The 19,496-nt window shown below is 42.2% G+C and overlaps 1 protein-coding gene across 3 annotated transcripts in view; it reads right to left on the bottom strand.

Moving 5' to 3' along the window:
• Positions 1 to 8,854: 8,854 nt before the first annotated feature.
• The window catches only part of map3k7 (mitogen-activated protein kinase kinase kinase 7), a 29,735-nt gene continuing 19,093 nt past the window's right edge, over positions 8,855 to 19,496 (bottom strand). For all 3 annotated transcript variants that reach the window (XM_080790321.1, XM_080790320.1, XM_080790322.1), the window contains 3 exons: positions 16,573 to 16,634; positions 13,051 to 13,166; positions 8,855 to 12,041 (listed from right to left, as the gene is read on the bottom strand). In XM_080790321.1, the coding sequence (XP_080646447.1) occupies positions 11,861 to 12,041; positions 13,051 to 13,166; positions 16,573 to 16,634 (359 nt within the window). In that variant the 3' untranslated portion in view covers positions 8,855 to 11,860. The remainder of the gene's footprint in view (positions 12,042 to 13,050; positions 13,167 to 16,572; positions 16,635 to 19,496) is intronic.

Genomic DNA, 19,496 nt, shown 5'->3' with positions numbered 1-19,496 from the left:
TTTTTTAATTAGCAGATCTGCAAGCTGATGTGAAGTGTTGCTTGTGCCGATGTATATAGGGGTGGTTTAACTGATTTTGATGCTATAGTAACACATTTGCCTGGGGAGTCGGGACCCCCTGGAAATCCCTTCAACGACCACTGGTGGTCCGCGGACTGCACTTTGAGAACCAGTGCCACAAGTGAAACGGTGACCTTTCAGTTTGAGGACACGGCGGGAGTTAAGTTTAAGTTGCTCAACAGATACGGAATGTTATTGTGTGCTGCTTTGGATGAGAGCTAACAGGACGAAGTGCATTCTTTGGATACCGGAGCCAGATATTACTCATAAATAACACTATCTATAACCAGATACATATGGTTTTTCGTCTTCCAATATTTTCCTCTTTGCCATTATGCGCTGTGGTTATTGTACAATGCACCCGATTGCGCAATTCAGCACAGTCAGATCACTGACGCTAGCATTTCTGCAACTGGAGAAGAAGTATGATTTTCCATAACATCATTCTTAGAAAATAATTTACTCCGACACAAGAGAGAGACAGACACCCGTATACATAGATCCACACATACTCATGCACAACAATGATGAAATCCAATATTAATATATTTTCATGTTTACTTTTTTAATTTAGATGGGGAAACCGAAAGAACTATACTAAAAAAATGTGTGTGATATTCAAACCGAGAAGCAAAGTTGTTGTTCTTGAATTCAACATTTTTGACTTTTTGGTTTTTGGTAGCAGCAATGTCACTTACAGTTTAAGTTCAGACTAGTTTAGTACATTCAGGCTGCAAGAACCCAGCCACATGTAACCTGCTTCTACTCAAACATATGACTCGCATCAAAAGTGTTCGAAGCAAGTCCAAAAAGGAAAAAAAGCAAGAAAAAAGCCCCTGTATAAAACGAGTGGCAGAAAGTCAGTCAGAGCCCCCCCCCCCCCCCCCCCCGAGATGCAAGACAGAATGACTCATTTCAAAGTGATTCGTCTGAGGTTTTGCGGTTTTGCAAGCGATAGGACTTGGAGCCAAAGAAACTTCCACGAATTTGCTGGCTAAGGGGAGCGGCAAGCCCAGGCGGAGGCACAAAGACGTAAATGCTGAGCTCTGTTGTCAGTCGGCAAGCCAGCAGTGGGACCCCGATCCAAATGCCTTTGATTACATCAATTACTGCAGCTCGACAGCGCCTCAGGGACCGTCCACAAACCGCCATTCATAACAACGGCCTACACACACACAGACGGCGAACCCTCACCCCGGCTCAAGTTACCTTCAGGACGGGTCACCATTCTTGTCTCTTTCCGCCCGAAAAGATACAAACTGACATATTGTGGTACAGTGCATGAGAAGCTAAGAGACACAAATGGATGTGCTCACACGGACACAAACAATGTTGTCATACGTGAAAACCACATACATTGCTTGTGCAATCCTCACCTTTTACACTCACAAATCCAGACAGAGATGCACACACAGTTGCATGCACGCAAACAAAGTGACATAGTCACACACATGCACATGGGCACACAGCAGTATCCTGACAGAAAGTCCATGTACAGTACATGTACAAGTACAAGTACATGACAATCATAACAAAATGTCTCTACTATAAGCAAACTACACACTGTCCGTGCTCTAGTATTGTGGGAACATCTCGTTTTAGGGTTACTGTTTGGGGTGCCCCGGTAGGTAGCTCACCTGGTAGAGCAAGTACCATGAAGAAGGCTATAATCTTCCTGAAGCTTTGGGCCCTTTGCCGCCAGACATTCCCTCTCTCTCTCTCTTGCCTTTCTTGTCGCTACTCACTTTGTCTCACAAAATCACCGTAAAAGAAGAGAACTACTGTTTGCCTGGGTGGCTGGAAGTAACTTAAGGTCAATCCTGGCCTCTGGCTCGCCACAATACTCATCTGGCAGAGAGGTTTAGTTATTTTGCAGCTTTCTCTCCCTCAGTACCTCAGAGACCGAAAAAAAAAAAATGCCACAACATCCGCAGTTGACAGGTTGTTATTGTATGTATGTCATGTGTACGAATGTCTACGTGTGCGTATGCGTGTGTGTGTGTGCTTGTGCGTGTACGTGGGCGGCGAGTTGGGGAGTTGGAGCATTGCGGAGTTCAAACTGAGAATGACAAGCCAATTCAATTCCACAATAAACAAGCCTGAATCAGCCTCACAGATTACTACAAACAAAGGCATAGCGGAAGAGAAACCAAACATCAGAGAGCTTTGTATATTGGCAGGTTTGGCTACTGATCTGGAAATTTGGCTTCTAAGCTGTACATTTGCACCGTGGAATCAAATCTGACATAACAAATATATATTGGTCATAATAAGATTAGCCGTGTGGCGTACATTTATTTTCTCCAAGGTTGGATTATTTTGGGGGAGTTTTAAATCTCACACACACACACACACACACACACACACACACACACACACACACACACACACACACACACACACACACACACACACACACACACACACACACACACACACACACACACACACACACACACACACACACACACACACACACACACACACACACACACACACACACACACACACACACACACACACACACACACACACACACACACACACACACACACACCTTCTGTATAGGTCGTGAAACAGAAGCTTTGGCTCCCCCCTCCCCCCCGCATATAGTGAAGTGGGATCCTGGACCTGGATCTGCTTGCTAAGCCGCTTGCCCCCACGTTTAAACAGGTAAAATCCTTTAAGACAGCCCCTCATCAGCTAGAGACACACACTGACAGTTCCTCTGTCACTCTGCTGACAAACCAAGTAAACAAACACAGTGAATGAGGGAGGGAGGGAGGGAGAGAGAGAGAGGTGTGGTGAGAGAGATGAGTCATCACTTCTGGGCTCAGTGTGTCTGTGTCTCTCCCTCTTTTGCTCTTTGCCCTCTCGTATTCTCTCTCTCTCTCTCCCTCCCTCTCTACCCCTCCATTTCACCTCATTCAGTCTGTTACACATCCGCTCCCCCCCTGAAGGTCCTCATCACCACCAGGCATACTTCAGCAATTACCTATTTCGCCCACACGCTGTCAGTCACATGGGCCTGGTAATAACAGGCTGTCGCCTCTGCCGTCCCGCAGTGCAAAAAAACCCTGACTTGCCAGCACTGTAGAGCCTAGCTCAGCCTCTCTCTCTCTTTCTTATTACTGTAAATTACATGTGTATGTACATACTGTAGGCTATGCACATGCATTGCACATATACATACACAAACTCATGTACATCCCTCCCTTCTTTCCCATCACATACTGTACGCCTACATTCGTCTAACAAATATCTACCAGAATATAAGCTTAAACTTATACAAATTGGTTTTTCAGCCTTGTTGCTGTTGCGGATCAGTAGCCTGCAAAGCAACGACCCCAACCCAGTCTACCATTATAAATAAACACTCAAGCCCACAGTACCACCAAGGCTCGTGGAAATAGTAACTAGTTACTTTTGGAAAAAGTTAATGTTATATATTATTACTCAAAATGTGAAAGTAACAAGTTACTTTACTAGTTACTGGACAAAAGTAATAATATTACTCAAAGTAACTTATTACTTATGTTACTTGAACTTGACAACACTGCTTATAATCATAATGTACTATATAAATAATGGTGTATGTATATATGTATGTATGTATGTATTTGGTTAAAATGGGTAGGGTTTAAAAAAAGGCAAGAGTTTGCTCTGGTGCACTGGCCTAAAAGTGGGTCCTTAAATGTATGTATGTATACGTATGTATGTGTCCATACTACCATTTTTCTCTCATACACAAACGGGCATGCACGCAAACACAACATTGAGCATAAACAATAGATGCAGTCTACTCTATATTATGAATTATCATGTTTATGTGGATTATTCTTATAGCTTTTGGATTAAATACAGGTATCTGAGTTGAGAGGAAGATATTGTGTACAATAGGCTTTTGTGTTGTGCCTATCCTTGTTTCTCTTTGTCGTCCTGAACCTGAGCGCATCTAGAAGCTTCACGAATGGCCATGCAAGGTGGAAGACACCTCATTGGCTATACTCAGTGTTATTACAGCATGATGCAATGGTTTGTCACACTGTCTCACACAACACAGCAGTGGCAGGTGAACAGCGAGAGCAAATATAATTTCACGTCAAGAGCCTTTTCCCAGAATGCGGCTGCTACAACACAGAACACAATAGCGTACACTGCCTCATGCTCTGGAGACACCTTTATGCATCTGTGCACCTCAGCGCCTTTAAAGTGGAGTGGGAATTGAATCATAGAATTGTACATCACCTCTTGGACCGGGCTGCACGGAGAGCTTCATCCTGTTCCTGCTCTGTGGACTGGACAGCATCACTTCTTTTCACGGACTGTTGAAAGGAACAGAATAGATGGGATCGGAACAGAACAGAACATGCCATGGATGTTGTTCAAATAAAATAATGCATTTTTGATGCTAGATAATAAAAAGTAGTGTGTGTGTGTGTGTATTTTAGAGGGAAACAGCAAATATATATAGTGTATGCATAGTTTTATGATATAGATATTCCACTGTTCTTAGCTTACATATGAGGCCACACTCACAACACCAGAGGGAGTTCAACAAACCTTGTGCAACCCAGATTCGGCACAAACAAGGGACTAAATTAATTTCACTCCTATGCCACCAAAATGTGGACCGCCCTACCAACAGTCATTAAGACATGCAAATCCCTCGACTCCTTCAAAACTGCTCTCAAAGGGCACATACAGACGGCAGCAATTCGAAACTGGCCCCCGTAAAATGGTGGTGGGCCCTATTGTAAAGAAGTGTATGGTTATCTAATGTAATTCTGGGCACTACACTTCCTCTGCCAAACTGGGGAGGGCAGCGGACTGACCTCATGCTTCCTTCTATGCATGAGGAGTCCAAGCTTCTTATTTTCACCTGACAGGAGGGGGAGTTTCCCCGGCCAGACGTAGCGCGTGGAAGGAACACGTTATTCCGACAGGGGGAGGTAGTTTAGAAACCAGGATTACTACATTTTTGTGAGGGTATAGTCTCGGTACCTACCATAGGGGACACGGGGAGACACGGGGAGAACATGCAAACTCCACACAGAAAGGCCCTTTCGCCAACCCCGCCTCAGGGCACTGATGGAGGAGAGAGGAGAGAACACGCCCCAGCGTCCCCAGCGAGAATGGAAACCAGGACCTTCTAGCTGTGAGGTGACAGCACTACAGTACAGACTGTGGCACCGTGCCCCAGCTTAGAGATACTTGGTGAGTCTGGTGAGATAAAAACAAACAAGAACAACAATAAAATCATTACTGCAGTAAACAGAAACGATACAATAAAACACCACATAATAAAAACAATAAACAGGCGATCTACGGGAAAGCCTGTGTAAACAGAAGGATTTTTAGTAGTGATTTGAAGGCAGCCACTGAGGTTGCATCCCTCAGGTTCTGGGGTAGAGCGTTCCAGAGGTTCGGTGCCCGGGCTGCAAAGGCCAGATCACCCATGGTAACGAGTTGCGTTTTGAAAGGAGTCAGTATAAAACAATAAAACGTCTGACAAGTTTAGTTGTGGTGGAGGTCCACTTGAGCTGTCATTACTGAAAATTAGTACAAAATGGCCCTGCAGTATGCCATGCCAACTCATTAAAGAATGCAGTTCTTCAGAGTAAAAAAACAATTAGCTAATGTTTGTCAGGCAGTTGGGTTTTTGTTTAAAATGCAGCAGATGCTGACAGATCCCTCGCCTCGCCCTCATTAGCGCGTCGTCGAAAACCTGTGGTGAAATTCTGAATGAAGAATGACAGGGCTGAACGCCTCCCCACATAAATTAATTCATGACCCCAATTACAGTCCTTATGGCCTAACTGTAGATACAAGGAAGTAATGTAATTACATAACAAAAGAAGAGGGTACAGAGTAAACATGCTCAGACTGGGACATACATATTTCACCCCCCCTCCTAACATCTTTGAATATCTGTTCAGGAGAGGACGACGTCAGAAGGTTCTTAAATAAAAGCCCACAGCCACTTTTGAAGGTCGACGGGGGATTCGCGCAGATTAATGGAATCCTAACTGGCACACGAAGTAGCAATTTATAGACCAACATACAAGATATTATGACCCAAATTCTGTCCATTATTAAAAACTGCTCACCATCTCTCTCTCACCGTCGCTAGCCTATTTATGTCATCCAGTTGCCATGGCTACCATGCCATAGATAAAAATCGAATGCACACGTTTCAAGTGCAACATAACTTTCCCTCACAAAGAGAGGGAGAAGATGGATGGTATTGCCTCGGTGTTGCACTTCAATCGAAGACACATCTCTAGACATGACTAATAATGACAATATGTGGAAGTTCAGAGAATGTAGTTGTACATCATCATAGTTACCAAAACATCTAAATATTTACAGTGTACCTTGTATATATAAATAAACTAGATGAACTAGGGATGGTCAATATATCAATATCATCTTGTGATGCGAGATATCTGGGAATGGATTTTAGATATCGAGTATTGTGATATGGCTAAATTGTTTTCCACTGGTTTTAAAGGCTGCATTAAATAAAGTGTTATTTTCTGAACTACAGTTCTGTTCTAATATTTTTGCCCACTTTATTATATAGGCATTACTGATGATTATCTTAATACCAACATAGTTCTTAAATAGGCATTACTTTTGATTATTTTATCAAAAATATCATTGTGTCACCAACAGTCTTCCCCGCAATATTGTCACAATATCAATATTGAGGTATTTGGTCGGTAGTTGTCAGAATCTACAACTAACAACTTTGTGGTCAAATCTGAGCATGTTAAAATAAAACAAAAATAGGACACACACACACACACACACACACACACACACAGAGTGTCAACAGCACTAACCACAAGGTCAGTTTTGGTCCTTCACACACAGACCTAGTTCCTATACCTGCCACAGCAGGCCAGACATGAGAACGTCCTTCTGAGAACAAAAGGACAAGGCTGGCAACAATGTGCACTGTTCCTTATTTCCACCAAGCGCTCACCAGTTCAACAAGGCCAAGTTGGAGTGCATGAACAGAGCAGACGCACACACAATACCTGGCTGGGGAAGGAACATGACATCATTTCTCCACAATGAAATGACTCATTGTTCCCCATTTAGCTGTCAACTTCAAAAGCAGACTAAACAGATAAGCTCTTATTGTGAGGCCCGAAAACAAAGCCTTTGTCAGCAGAACGGTATCATTTCAACATGAAACATAAACCATAAAGATGTGGAAGACATTTCCTTGTTTGACAAAGAAATGGATCGTTTTCAGAGCCCCCCTCGCTATCAAACTAACACTGACCAGATGGGGTCAAAGGCTTGTAACTGAAGCCATGTTTGCATTAGATAAATCACCAGTTCAATTCAAAAGAGTGGCTATTCACACAATCAATAAAGTAGGTCAGCCTGGACCTTATAGCATGACATGAGGATCAGGTTTGATCATTCCACCACTCATGAACTGAAAGAACTATTTTTCTTTGTCTGAGAACAGGAGCCTCCTTGGGGCTCCTGAGTGCCAACAATGGCTTAGTCTTTTACTCCACCTCCTGGTTGAAGTTAGGTACTACACTGTAAAGTTGTCCACTACTATACAGCCTGCACTACAGTTTGTAATGTTCAGGGTTCCCACCAATGAATTTCCAAAACCCTTCCCGAATATTTAACCCAATTTCTAGGCTACAATCATTCAGTGCAATAGTGAGTCTCTTACTCGTATATGCAATGCCGAAGACAGTCAGTGTAGCAAAAATAATAATAAAGCATAGAATATAGAATTGTAGATTTCCATTCCAAATGGATATAAATTAGACCGGTGCCCGTCAGGCACCGGCCTACTTGGGAACGATGAGTTGGGAACAATGAAAATCGAGAATACATACATACCCTACCCTAGTTATATCAATATCCCGTTTGACTGTCCGTCCATCCATTCTAGTCCTTATACAGTGATAAATGTCTGTGGAGAATGCAAACTGACTGTGAAATGGAAATAAGTAATCAAATGGCAGGTGTGGGGAATAAGGCTGGGGTTGCCATGTGGCAATCAACTGGCTCAGGCAGAGCCTGGAAATTGCACATGCCTCCATGTGTGGGCACTTAAAGCTCATTAGGTCCACTGGCAGAGCCTGACCAGAGCCTTTTCTGGAAGTTCTGGACAAACGTGTATCCGACCCAACTAAAGGAAACCAGACGAATCTGACACAGGGGAAAAAATAAAGTAAAAAAATCCCTGAACAGATATTGGTCTGGCACTCTTCAGTTTGAATTACATTTCGCTCACCGCAGACCCCACTATTTAACATTTTTGCTGTGAAGTTGGAATCCGTTTGCAACCATCCCTTGGAAAGAAATCTTTAGAAATAGGTTAACAATACAAATGTTAGTTTTGTGAATTAATTTACTTTTACTGCGTGGCCCCAGTGCCCCCACAAAATGACCGGAAATACTTAATATTGACCAAAACCAGAGAACAAAAAAACAAAAGAAATCAATCAATAGCGAAATACGTACCATTGATAGCTTGAGCTACATTTTATGCCACCAAACAGCCAACTACAGTAAAAGTCACATTGTTGCAATGTATTCCTAGTCTGGAATTGTTTTCAGTGACTGATAACAATTCCAGACTAGGACTACATTGCAACAATACAAAATAAATGATTGTGGGATTTAGTTGTGGTAGTTTTCAGCAAAAACAAGCCATTAATATGACCATGATGTCAATATCAGCAATTGTAATCTATATAATATATAAATACATTTTCTCCAGTTATAAATATCCACAAAAGACTGCAAATCTTTTCAGCATTTAGTTTATTTTCTAATGCCTTAGTCACCGTCACATTCCTATTCTCCTTATAACTTAGGAAAAAATGTGGTAAATCAATTCATTAACTAATGCCTAATTAATGCTCTGTCATACGACCGTGTTCAGACCTGAAAAAAGCAGATCTAGAAGCTCAAATGGCTCGCCTCTGTGACGCTTTTGAGTTTGTAGATCTGCTACTTTTACCACACAACACCATTGTATAGCAAAGTATATCAGGTGTGCAACGTCTTGACAAGTCTTACTTGTCAAGTGTTGCACTTTTAAAATAAAATTGCTCATATGAAATATGTCATTTGGATGTTGTAGTACAGAACCAGGAGGAAACATTGTGCAGCTTGACCATGATTGTGCAACTTTTTTTTGAGGGATACTGAAATTAAACTACATTAAAAGCAAACATCTCTTTTCGTATGGATGAAAAAGTGCAAATAAAATTAAAAAAATAAAAAGCCACCGAGAAGATAGATTCATCTAGCATGATAAACTCGGCAGCTTGTTCTTTTAATTCCTTTGACCATACATGCTCTCAGGGGCATTAATGGGATCTCTGAAACATAAACCCCATTATACAAACAAAGTGTCCATTTCATTAAAAACAGGTGAAACCTTTTGCATGTCTTTTTTTCCCTCTTCTACACGTAGCAAGAAAACAAGTCAAGCACTTAAAATGCAGGCAAATCCTAAGGCATCATGTGAACTAAAAATACAACCAATATACTTTATATGGAGGCATAGTCTTCCTCTGCTTTGACAATAACAGCATTCCCATACCAGATAAAATATTTTCTAATGCAAAAATGGCAACCCTAGCTAATATCATACAAAGTGAACTACCGAATAGAAAAGACAAAAATAATCATCCAACACACAAAACAATACTGAAGTTTTGATAAAATGCTTTGAATTGACCTTTCGGCGAATTCAACCATTCCCTTTACTTGCTCCAACTGGGAACAAAGTAAGATAGTTGTCATTTAAAAAAACAAACAAAACATTAAGAGCAAATTATAAACGCTGCATCCCTGTTTGAGGATTAAACCCAGGTTACCACCCCCGCCATACTATGCATTTTCCACAGTTGTGATGTGATGGATGTACACTACAGATCATATTGCACAGACATCCCACTTCATAATGTAGCATGAATCAAATACCATGAGAAGGTTCAACAGGTATGATGGTCTCTGTAAGGGCTCAAGCTCACAATAAGGAAAGGGAAAGCATAAGCTGTACAGTATACGTACAGTATATATGCATAAAGGTAGTGAACCACATTTATGCTGCTGGTGTCCCCATTGTGGCCAAAACACTATTTTTTTTTAAGTAGCACATTTTCAAAACGTATTTTCTTCAAATTTTCAAGACAAGTGGAAAATAGCAGATTTAAAGCTCAAGTCGTGCTGCGATGCAACACGTTGTGAGCTGGTACATTAACTATTTTCACTGATTAGTACATGTAGGGCTTAGTCAGGCATATCCAGACATATCCGAGATGTCCCGCCTACTAGTAGATCAAAACAATTCAAAGACTTTAAGGTGGTGGTGAGAAAATTGGTCTTCAAAAGTTTAAGTAGGTGTAGGTGTGTTATCCAAGGTTTCCTTCACTGTTCTAACCCCCTTTACTGAATGGATTCCACCAGAACTATTGGTACGCGGAGATCTCGGCTATGATTGGTTACGCAAGTCTATAGCGTTTCGTCATAGGCAATGCTATTTTTGAAAAGTTCTCTTTTTCCCCCAAAACTTGGTATAGGACATGCCCAGAATAGGGTCGGCAGGTTTTAAATGGTTAAGTGGTTAAAACAACCGTAATTAAAACAAATAAATTCTCAGAGGGCTTCAAATACATCTTCTGCACATGATTTACAACTTTGTCTTAAAAAGTCTCGTCTTCCTTTTCACATTCTCAAGGACTGACTTTAGTTTGTGACCCACCGATGTCAAGGTGACAAGGAGAGGTCAAACGGGACAAGTCATCCACTGACTTGAGGGACAGTGCGAGGAGGGAAGACACACACACACACAAACACACACACTGACCGGGCTGGCCCTCGGAGGCCCTGAGAGCACAAGAATAAAACGATGAACAAAACAAGTGTAAAAACACACTCATAACAGCCCCACATTCGCATGCCACCTGACACAGTGGACACCGATTTTTACACAGTTCCTCGCAGCTACAGAGACATTCTGACCCGAAAAGTTCACCTACATGATGAAACGCAAAGAAACATTAAAGACATCCCTTTGCCCTATATAGCCCGAGTTATACAGAGTTGCTTGTGGGTGTTGCACACCAAAAATAGGCCTTCTTCAAGCTCACAATATGTTGCGGTGCGACACAATGTGAACTTGTAGATCAGCCATATTTTGTTACATGACACCCACTCACCACCAAGTAAAAATATCGCCTAAGGGCCATACAAAACATTACAGCATGGTTCGTTTCTTTTTTTGGGGGGGATGGGGGGTCCAAAATGGGATGGGATGGATGGCGTGATTGTTTTGGTCTGCCATCACAGAGTATATCTCCTGTGAAGCTGTGCAAATGTATGGACTGGAGGACTGGCTATGGTCGTCGTCGCCCAACTGAGCACACACCTCCCGTCACTCGCTGATGATGACGAACAAGAGTCAGGGTCAATATCATGCAGGAGGAGACGGTGGAGGAGGAGCACAGTATAACAGGTCTCTTTACAACAGAGGGTCCACTGGTTGGATCGGGGGGGGAGGTGCCATCTGGGGTAAGACGGTAGAACGTGTCGAGAGGGGGGTAGTGTTATATCTAGTGCAGGTCTCGTGGGGGGGGGGTAGTCTGAAGTCAGACTTCTGTTAACCTTGGACAGTACAGAGAAGGTAAGGGAATTGGGGAGGGGGCGTCCCCTCATGTGTCTCTGCACTATGGGGAAGGGGGGGAATGAGGAAGGGGAGGACGAGGCGAAGGAGAAGAAGTGGGACGGTTTTTGGGTCCGATCACGAGGTGCCCTGTCTCTTCTGTTGCTGAACCCGGATCAGCTCCAGCTGTTTTTTGCACTTCTGGTAGTACGTAGACAGACTCTTGTTCTCCTCCAGCAGCTTCTTGTGCTCCTGCACCAAACGAGAAGTGTTCTGCTGGTCCTTCTCGTCTTGATCCAGCTCTGCGATAAGCTCCTTCCTACGCACGCACACATGTGCAGAATCAGCCAATATTGCTAGAATGGCTTGGACCTTAGTTAAAGAGTTGTACTAACTCATTAGGCATGTAACGATATATCGTATATCGATATTAATCCCAACAATATATATCGATTAATCCCGATGATATTTGCGAACGCAGTGAGCACTTACTATGAGACCTAGCAGATCATGTCTGTGTGTCTGTCTGTCTGTCCCGCTATACGTCCAAATATGGAGTGTGTTGCATCAACACAATCACTCAGCTCCATATATGGGCACAAAAGTGTTGCATCAACAAACGAATCACTCAGCTCCATATATGGGCACAAAAGGGGCCAGGTCCACATATACAGTAACAGCGGGACAGACACACAGACAGACAGACATCGATCTGCAGGGTCTCAGCTGCGTTCGCTTCCCACGTTTGCGCGTCTTACTGGTAACAATGTTATGTATGCGCGCGTGTGTGTATCAGAAAATGTACTGTTCTACTGTAAAATAAATTATTATTGTCACAGGACATTAAAATGTCAGGGTACTGCACAAAAAAAGGCACTCGAGAATAATCCGTAACGTTGATTGGCTCAGCTGGCAGACAATAAATCAAAATGACACCATTATAGCCTAAGCATACCATCTTTGTGATTAGCAACCTGGTTTCTTCTGCAAGCTTGTCCTCACTAAAAGTGAAAAGTATGTCTGACGTATGCGGCTGCATCGCTCCCTCTCTTTGCTCACAGGTTAAATTTAAGTCCAACAGCTGGCAGTGTGAACAACAAATCAAGAGCCATTTACTGAACTGTAGTATAGTTGGCCTGTGACATTTGGAGACTGGCACAATTCTTTTTAAAGAAAACGAACTCATCCCTAGTCTCAAAGCATAGACAGTACTATTATTAGACTAGAAAAAACAAACAATAAAACTACATTGGACAAATTGTAATGTCTTTAAATGACACCGATTATCCTCTGTCTATGACAGAGGTTCAGGCGAGGGTTCAACTTACTTTCTCTGGATGAGCAAGGCAATCTCTGTTTGGACTTTCAGGTACTCCTGGGCCATTTTGCAATGCTGCTCAAACACAGCCATGGATTCTTTGGAGTTGGGACAGGGAGCAAGGGGCTGGAAATGGAGATACAAATCAATTGAGAGCTGTTAGAATACACTAAATGTCTCACTGTGCTCATAATATTGCTTGCTTGCCTCGCGATGATTACGCTAAAGTCTCTCTAGAAGCATTAATATTCTAAACAAGAGGCATGCTGAAGTCAGAAATGAAGACAGAAGTATGCTCTTTTGGTCAAAACCATGGACAGCTCCCTAGATTAGGAGATACAAGGCATTATTTCTGAGCCGTAAACAAGGAAGTGAACGGCAGCACACATGCGAACAGCAAGGAATACATTGCAGGAGAGGGCAACCCCCCAAAAAAGAAAAGAAAGAAAAAAAGCGCTATGACGTGTGTAGTGTGCACACATCCACTGGATCCAACAGTTGGATAAATTAGCTATGACGTTTGTACACCTACATTCAGACACCTACATTCAGACCTATGGTCTGAACAGCATGGGTGGATAATTGTGTTATGCACTGTGCAAATGTGATAAAAGATATTGTCTGATGAACTGTCGTTTGCAATTACAAATTCTAAATAATACTTTTGAATAGGTAATAGTTAACACATAGACTGCTACAGGTTCTAGCGGACCCTGGCTTACTGGTGCTGAAGGCTTAACATGGGCTTTTTGAGCTTTTTGGGGGGCCCACAGCGAGGGGCCTCTTATAGCGAGAATCACAATCGCATAAATAAAAAGAAAGCCCAACTTGTCCACTTCAATTTAAAAAAAAAAGTATGATTCTACCATCTTCCATTCTGGAGATATTGACCTTTTTCTAACACCTGCTTTTGCCTGCACGCTGCTTGTGAAAAAAAACAACAGAGATATGGAGGCCTGAAGTTGACAGACATTTCAGTTCAGTTTTTTTAGTTCAAAAGACCGATATAAAATTGAGCACAAATAATATCCTATACAAACCATATACCGAATGAAAGCCCTGAATGTCTACTTTTAGGAGGAAAACAGTACACATTGTACACATATACAGTTTGTCACTAATTGGCTATTGAATGCAGCTTGCGCCCACCAGAGAACTTTAGAGAAGGCATGGACCCGAAGAACTATTATTCACAAAATAAGGCCTATAGCGACATGTACATACTATATACCGTATGAAACAGTAGACTCTCTGCTTTCATAAGAAAAATACCACCCAGAAAAATCACACCCCTGTGAAGTGAGCAGTGCAATTGCACTGCTCACTTCACAGGGGTGTGATTTTTATTATTATTACAGTATTAGTATTTTTCTTATGAAAGCAGAGAGTCGACTGTTTCATACGGTATATAGTATGTACATGTCGCTATAGGCCTTATTTTGTGAATAATAGTTATTCAGGCCCATGCCATCTCTAAAGTTCTCTGAAAAAGATAATTTTAGAGAGCATGGACCTAACAACTAAATATTCACAAAATAAGGCCTATAGCGACATGTACATACTATATACCGTATGAAACAGAATACTCTCTGCTTTCATAAGAAAAATACTAATACTGTAATAATAATAGAAATCACACCCCAGTGAAGTGAGCAGTGCAATGTTGCACTGCTCACTTCACAACATTGCACTGCTCACTTCACAGGGGTGTGATTTTTATTATTACGAGTAAGACGCGCGAACGCGGAAGGCGAACGCAGATCGTAAATTGCAATAACAATTAGAATAAATTACAGACATGATCTGCAGGGTGTCATAGTTAGTGCTTGGACCACGCCAGCTCCATATATGGTCACAAAAGACGCCATCACACTCATGTCACCATGACTCAGCCATAACCATATAAGGAGTCCCCAAAGCAGGACCACGCCATCACACTCATGTCACCATGACTCACAAATCACTCAGCTCCATATATGGGCACAAAAGGGCCAGGTCCACATATACAGTAAGCGGGACAGACAGACACACACACACACACACACACACACACAGACAGACAGACAGACAGACAGACGTGATCTGCTAGGTCTCATAGTAAGTGCTCATTGCATTCGCAATTACAGTATTAGTTTTTTTCTTATGAAAGCAGAGAGTCTTGATGCACATTATCTGATCATAAAACGGACTTGGAAACTTTCTTCAATCGTAGCCCCATATGTGCCCTCTCCCTACGCTCATTGAACTCATTCTGTGATTCGAGCTACAAACAATCGCAGTAACGGGGGGGGGGGGGGGGGGGGCAACTAGGCTTTGAGGAAATGATCTTGCATAATCAACATTATTGTCGATTGTCGTGTGCCGCTCCAAACATGTCCAGACATACCACTAACCTCATCGATCCAGTCTCGCGTATCTATAAGGTGAGACGCGAGACTGGATCGGATTGTGTCTGGACATGTTTGGGAAAAAAAACAAGAAAAACAACGACTCAACGAGATGGATGCGGCAGCAGAAGCAGCACGTCAACGTATTTGGAAGAAAAAAAACGAGAAAGCACCACCTGTCGTTGCAAGACAAACACCCGTATGTTGCTGATAGACAGATAATAATCGATCCGATTTTGTCCTGCCGTTCATTTTATCACATTAGGTGCAGGGCAGGCTGCTCGACGGTGAGTTTATAATAGCCTGTTGTAACGAGAAAGGGGGATGGATTGGATGGTTGGATTGCGAGCAGCGCAGCAGCGCAGCAGCAGCAGCAGTACGGCTTGCGATCAGCGACCAACGTATCATGGCGGGCCCTCGATAATGATGTGCAATCTGTCCATGACTAACTCCACATGTGTCTGGCAAACGTTACGTTATGAAATCAAATGCCGGTCGTTGCAGGTTTATATACGGGCAGAGAGCAAATCGCGTTGTATCTTGTTCCGAGAATGAGAGCGCAAGCCTTGCAGTTGAAAGCAGTGGGGACTCGGGAGTGGGGGGGGAACTGCCAATGCGATCCAAGAGGAAGAGACCCCCCCCCCCACCATTCTCCCTCGGGAGAAACCATGTAGAAACAGGAGGGGAGGGGGAATCGAGTGTATTCACACAAACAAGAGCATTGTCCCATCCATTTTAGATCCCCTGACATCTGCGTTGGTCTATGCCGGACGGCCGTATCCATTACGTCGTACGTCCTCGCATAGACCAACCAATAGGCGGTGCCAGACGCTTCTCAGACCAACACCTCTTTTCAGCAGGGGGGGGTTTTAACTCTTTTTAGAGCCGATCGGTGTTACATTATGAGTTGTCCGGGCGCAAATATAGTTGAACAATAGTAATCAATAAAAAAACGTTTTTTGGCCCATAAAACGTATAAAAACGTTATGCGCTTCTTGCGCTTGGCTATAATAAAACGTTTAAAAACGCTTTGCGCATTCGATGAGTTAATAGTAATTTAGGATTACTGCCCTTGGCAGAGAGCAGGAACCTTGACACTAGAAGCAGGGAATGTGAATGAAGCGGTGGCAGACAGAGCCATCTACCTGTAGCTGGTGGTCGAGGGTCAGATAGGCCATGGGAATGGAGTTGTCTGAGCCATTAGTGTCTGAAAAAAAGCAAATGCCAGCTGTAAATTTACATATTAACCACATGGACCTCAGCATCCCTATTCAGGGCATGTCTTGGCTGAACATTCAGCGATAATATTTTCAGTGAACAGATTTGGTGAAGAGGAGAAAAAAGGAGGGGACTAAGTATAGACCCCGTTCAACGCAATACTGTTTAAGTGTTAAATTAATGCATTTGTACATTTTCTTTATGTCAAATTCAACCTCTGTTCCGATTCCAAAATATGCATGTCATTTTGTTTTCTTTTCTGTTCTGTGTGTTGCATACAAGGCTGCTGGGTCGCAAGATAATTTCAGTGCGAGCTGACAATAAAGTACTACATCATATAATTTCGATTACCAGTATTATAAAATGGGTAGTTATTCTGGGTGGCCGAGACCATATCAAGCATACAATTCTCAATAAGCACTCTACACATCACGCCGCCAACATCTTGTTCACGATATTGAGCGCAACTTTTCATGGATTTTCCTATGGCTAGGTAAGAGGAGCGTCCCTTTACAGTGTGCATAATATGTCCAAGGTTTTACAAATCACTTGCACAATACAAACACTGACACATAAATTTGGTACCTCCCATGCATTAGGAGTCTGAAAACCCACCTTTTCAGACTCCATCATGGCCCATAGCATTTACCCTACCCCCTTAGATAGCACTTTTAGACTTAGATAGCATTTGAAACAGACTTATAGCATGTCATGTAGACGGCACAATAATTGCATTGTATATAGTCATAGCACTTCATAGTACATATGTATAGTTTATATGTCTAGTGTCATGTAGATGTTCTAGTTACGTTCTTAGCTTACACATGTTTCATGATAAATGCATTTTATATGTGATGTATTCTCATGCTTTATTGTTCTTGCCTAATGTAAGTCTCTCTGGATTAAGAGCGTCTGCTACATGCCTAAATTGTTAGTATAGAAACGTCCTTTTTTTTGAGTTAGTGAAGAGAATATATATATATATATATATATATATATATATATATCATCATTTTTAATGGAGATATATTTTTGAGTGAACCAGCAATGTCTGTCCGTCCCCATGTCTGCATGTATGTTTTTGATTTTCATGTTGCTCTTTTTAGTAACCATTTTATAAAAGCTAGAAGCCTTGGTTTAAGAACGGCTAAATGGGTCCAAGCCACTCTTCCCCACGTCGTACCTCACAACTCCCCTGTTCTAAAAATACGGTAAAGTCTCTTGTGGCTTACTGTTTTAGTAAAATGCTAGATTTGTCTTTGCTATGAAGGGCTACATACACGGGTCAGGGTTATCAATGACAGACTGTCATTTTAAAACCCCCCCGGGTGACAAGAGTCTAAGGCCTTAAATCATCGATTACGTAATGTCTGGAGCGCTCGACAGATTTACACAACCAGCCACACATGCTCACAATGACACAGACAGCATTACAGCTGTAGTGGTGAAAGCATGACAATGGATCGGCCGAAGGCCAACTTCAATCAATCAATAAATACAGCCGTAAAAGTCAACCTTCCCTTTTGTCATTCCTACTAACCAAGCGGGTTACGGAGGTTGTTGGCAGCTTTTAACAATCAAAGTAAATAAAGTATATAAAGCAGAATATGAAAAAACTATAGCAATTCAGATTGTATAAAAAGGGTGTACCTGGACCATATCCATTTTATTTGTTTTTGATTGTTGAGTTGTTGGTTATGATTGTATATTTTATTTATTTTTTGTCATTGTATTTGTGTATCTGTTGTGTTTTTTCTGGACCTTTTATCAACAAGAGAGCTATAACTGTAATAATTGAAAAAGAATGTCAATAAATATATTGCTTAAAGTTTTGATTGTAGACAATCAAATTAATAGCCTAAAGAAAATGTGCATGTACTGCAGGATCATTTTTATTTTAGTGGTTAGGACCGAATCAGGGCTCGAAATAGCGACCATTTTGGTCGCAAATGCGCCTGAATTTTAACCTTTGCGACCTAAAAATATATTTGGGAGCACCAGTGCTACTACAAATAATTACTGTGGTGCGCCTGGCTACAACGATCAATTCTCGAAAAACGGGCGCTCTGAGCCGCAGCCGCTCTATCCAACTCCACTGCAGACTCCTGTCTGCTAGCTGCACTAGCACTTGATGCTAACAAACCAACGTGTGTAGTTAACTACTCTTTGACACAACGGTACGGGACAACGTTGAGCGCTGCATCGCTCACATTCCAGAGCGCCTCGGCTCGCAACTTCACTATGTGTCAGAAAGTACATTATTTCAAGGCAGCGATTCAGAAAAGACCGGAGCGGTACGCTACGGACTCTGTGATTGTGAATGTAAAAGAGGAGGAGGCGGACCGGCGTGTGTGTGTGTGTGTGTGTGCGTGTGTGTGCGCTCGCGCGCTTGCAAGAGAGAGAGAGAGGGAATGAGAGAGAGGTAGGGAATGAGAGAGAGGGAGGGAGAGAGAATAGCAGACTTGTAAGTGTTTCTACCTGGTTTCTACATAGCAGCAGTATTGCTACTTTTACTTAAGTATAACATTAGAGTAATTTTCCAGCACTGAAGTGGTAGGCATAGTGAGTAGGCATAGCTATAAATACCATGTTTTACATAGAAATTATTTTATATTAGAAATTCTAATTATATGATCTAAATAGGCTATGAAGGTGAAAAACACAAAACAAAGAAAAAGAAAACGGGTGATGTGACTGGCTGGAATCAGTGTAGACTAGATCGAGGGTCCTCAACTGGAGATGTTTGATGCCTCGGCCTCTTTGAAGAGATGGATGGATGAGGGACAGAAAGTCTGGACACTACATTTTAAATTCTGGCATGTATTTTTATACTTTAGTCATTTTATGTTAT

Source organism: Protomyctophum bolini (genome assembly GCF_963924005.1).
Source record: "Protomyctophum bolini genome assembly, chromosome: 19".
NCBI lineage: Eukaryota > Metazoa > Chordata > Actinopteri > Myctophiformes > Myctophidae > Protomyctophum > Protomyctophum bolini.
This window is presented reverse-complemented; position numbering and strand designations above follow the sequence as displayed.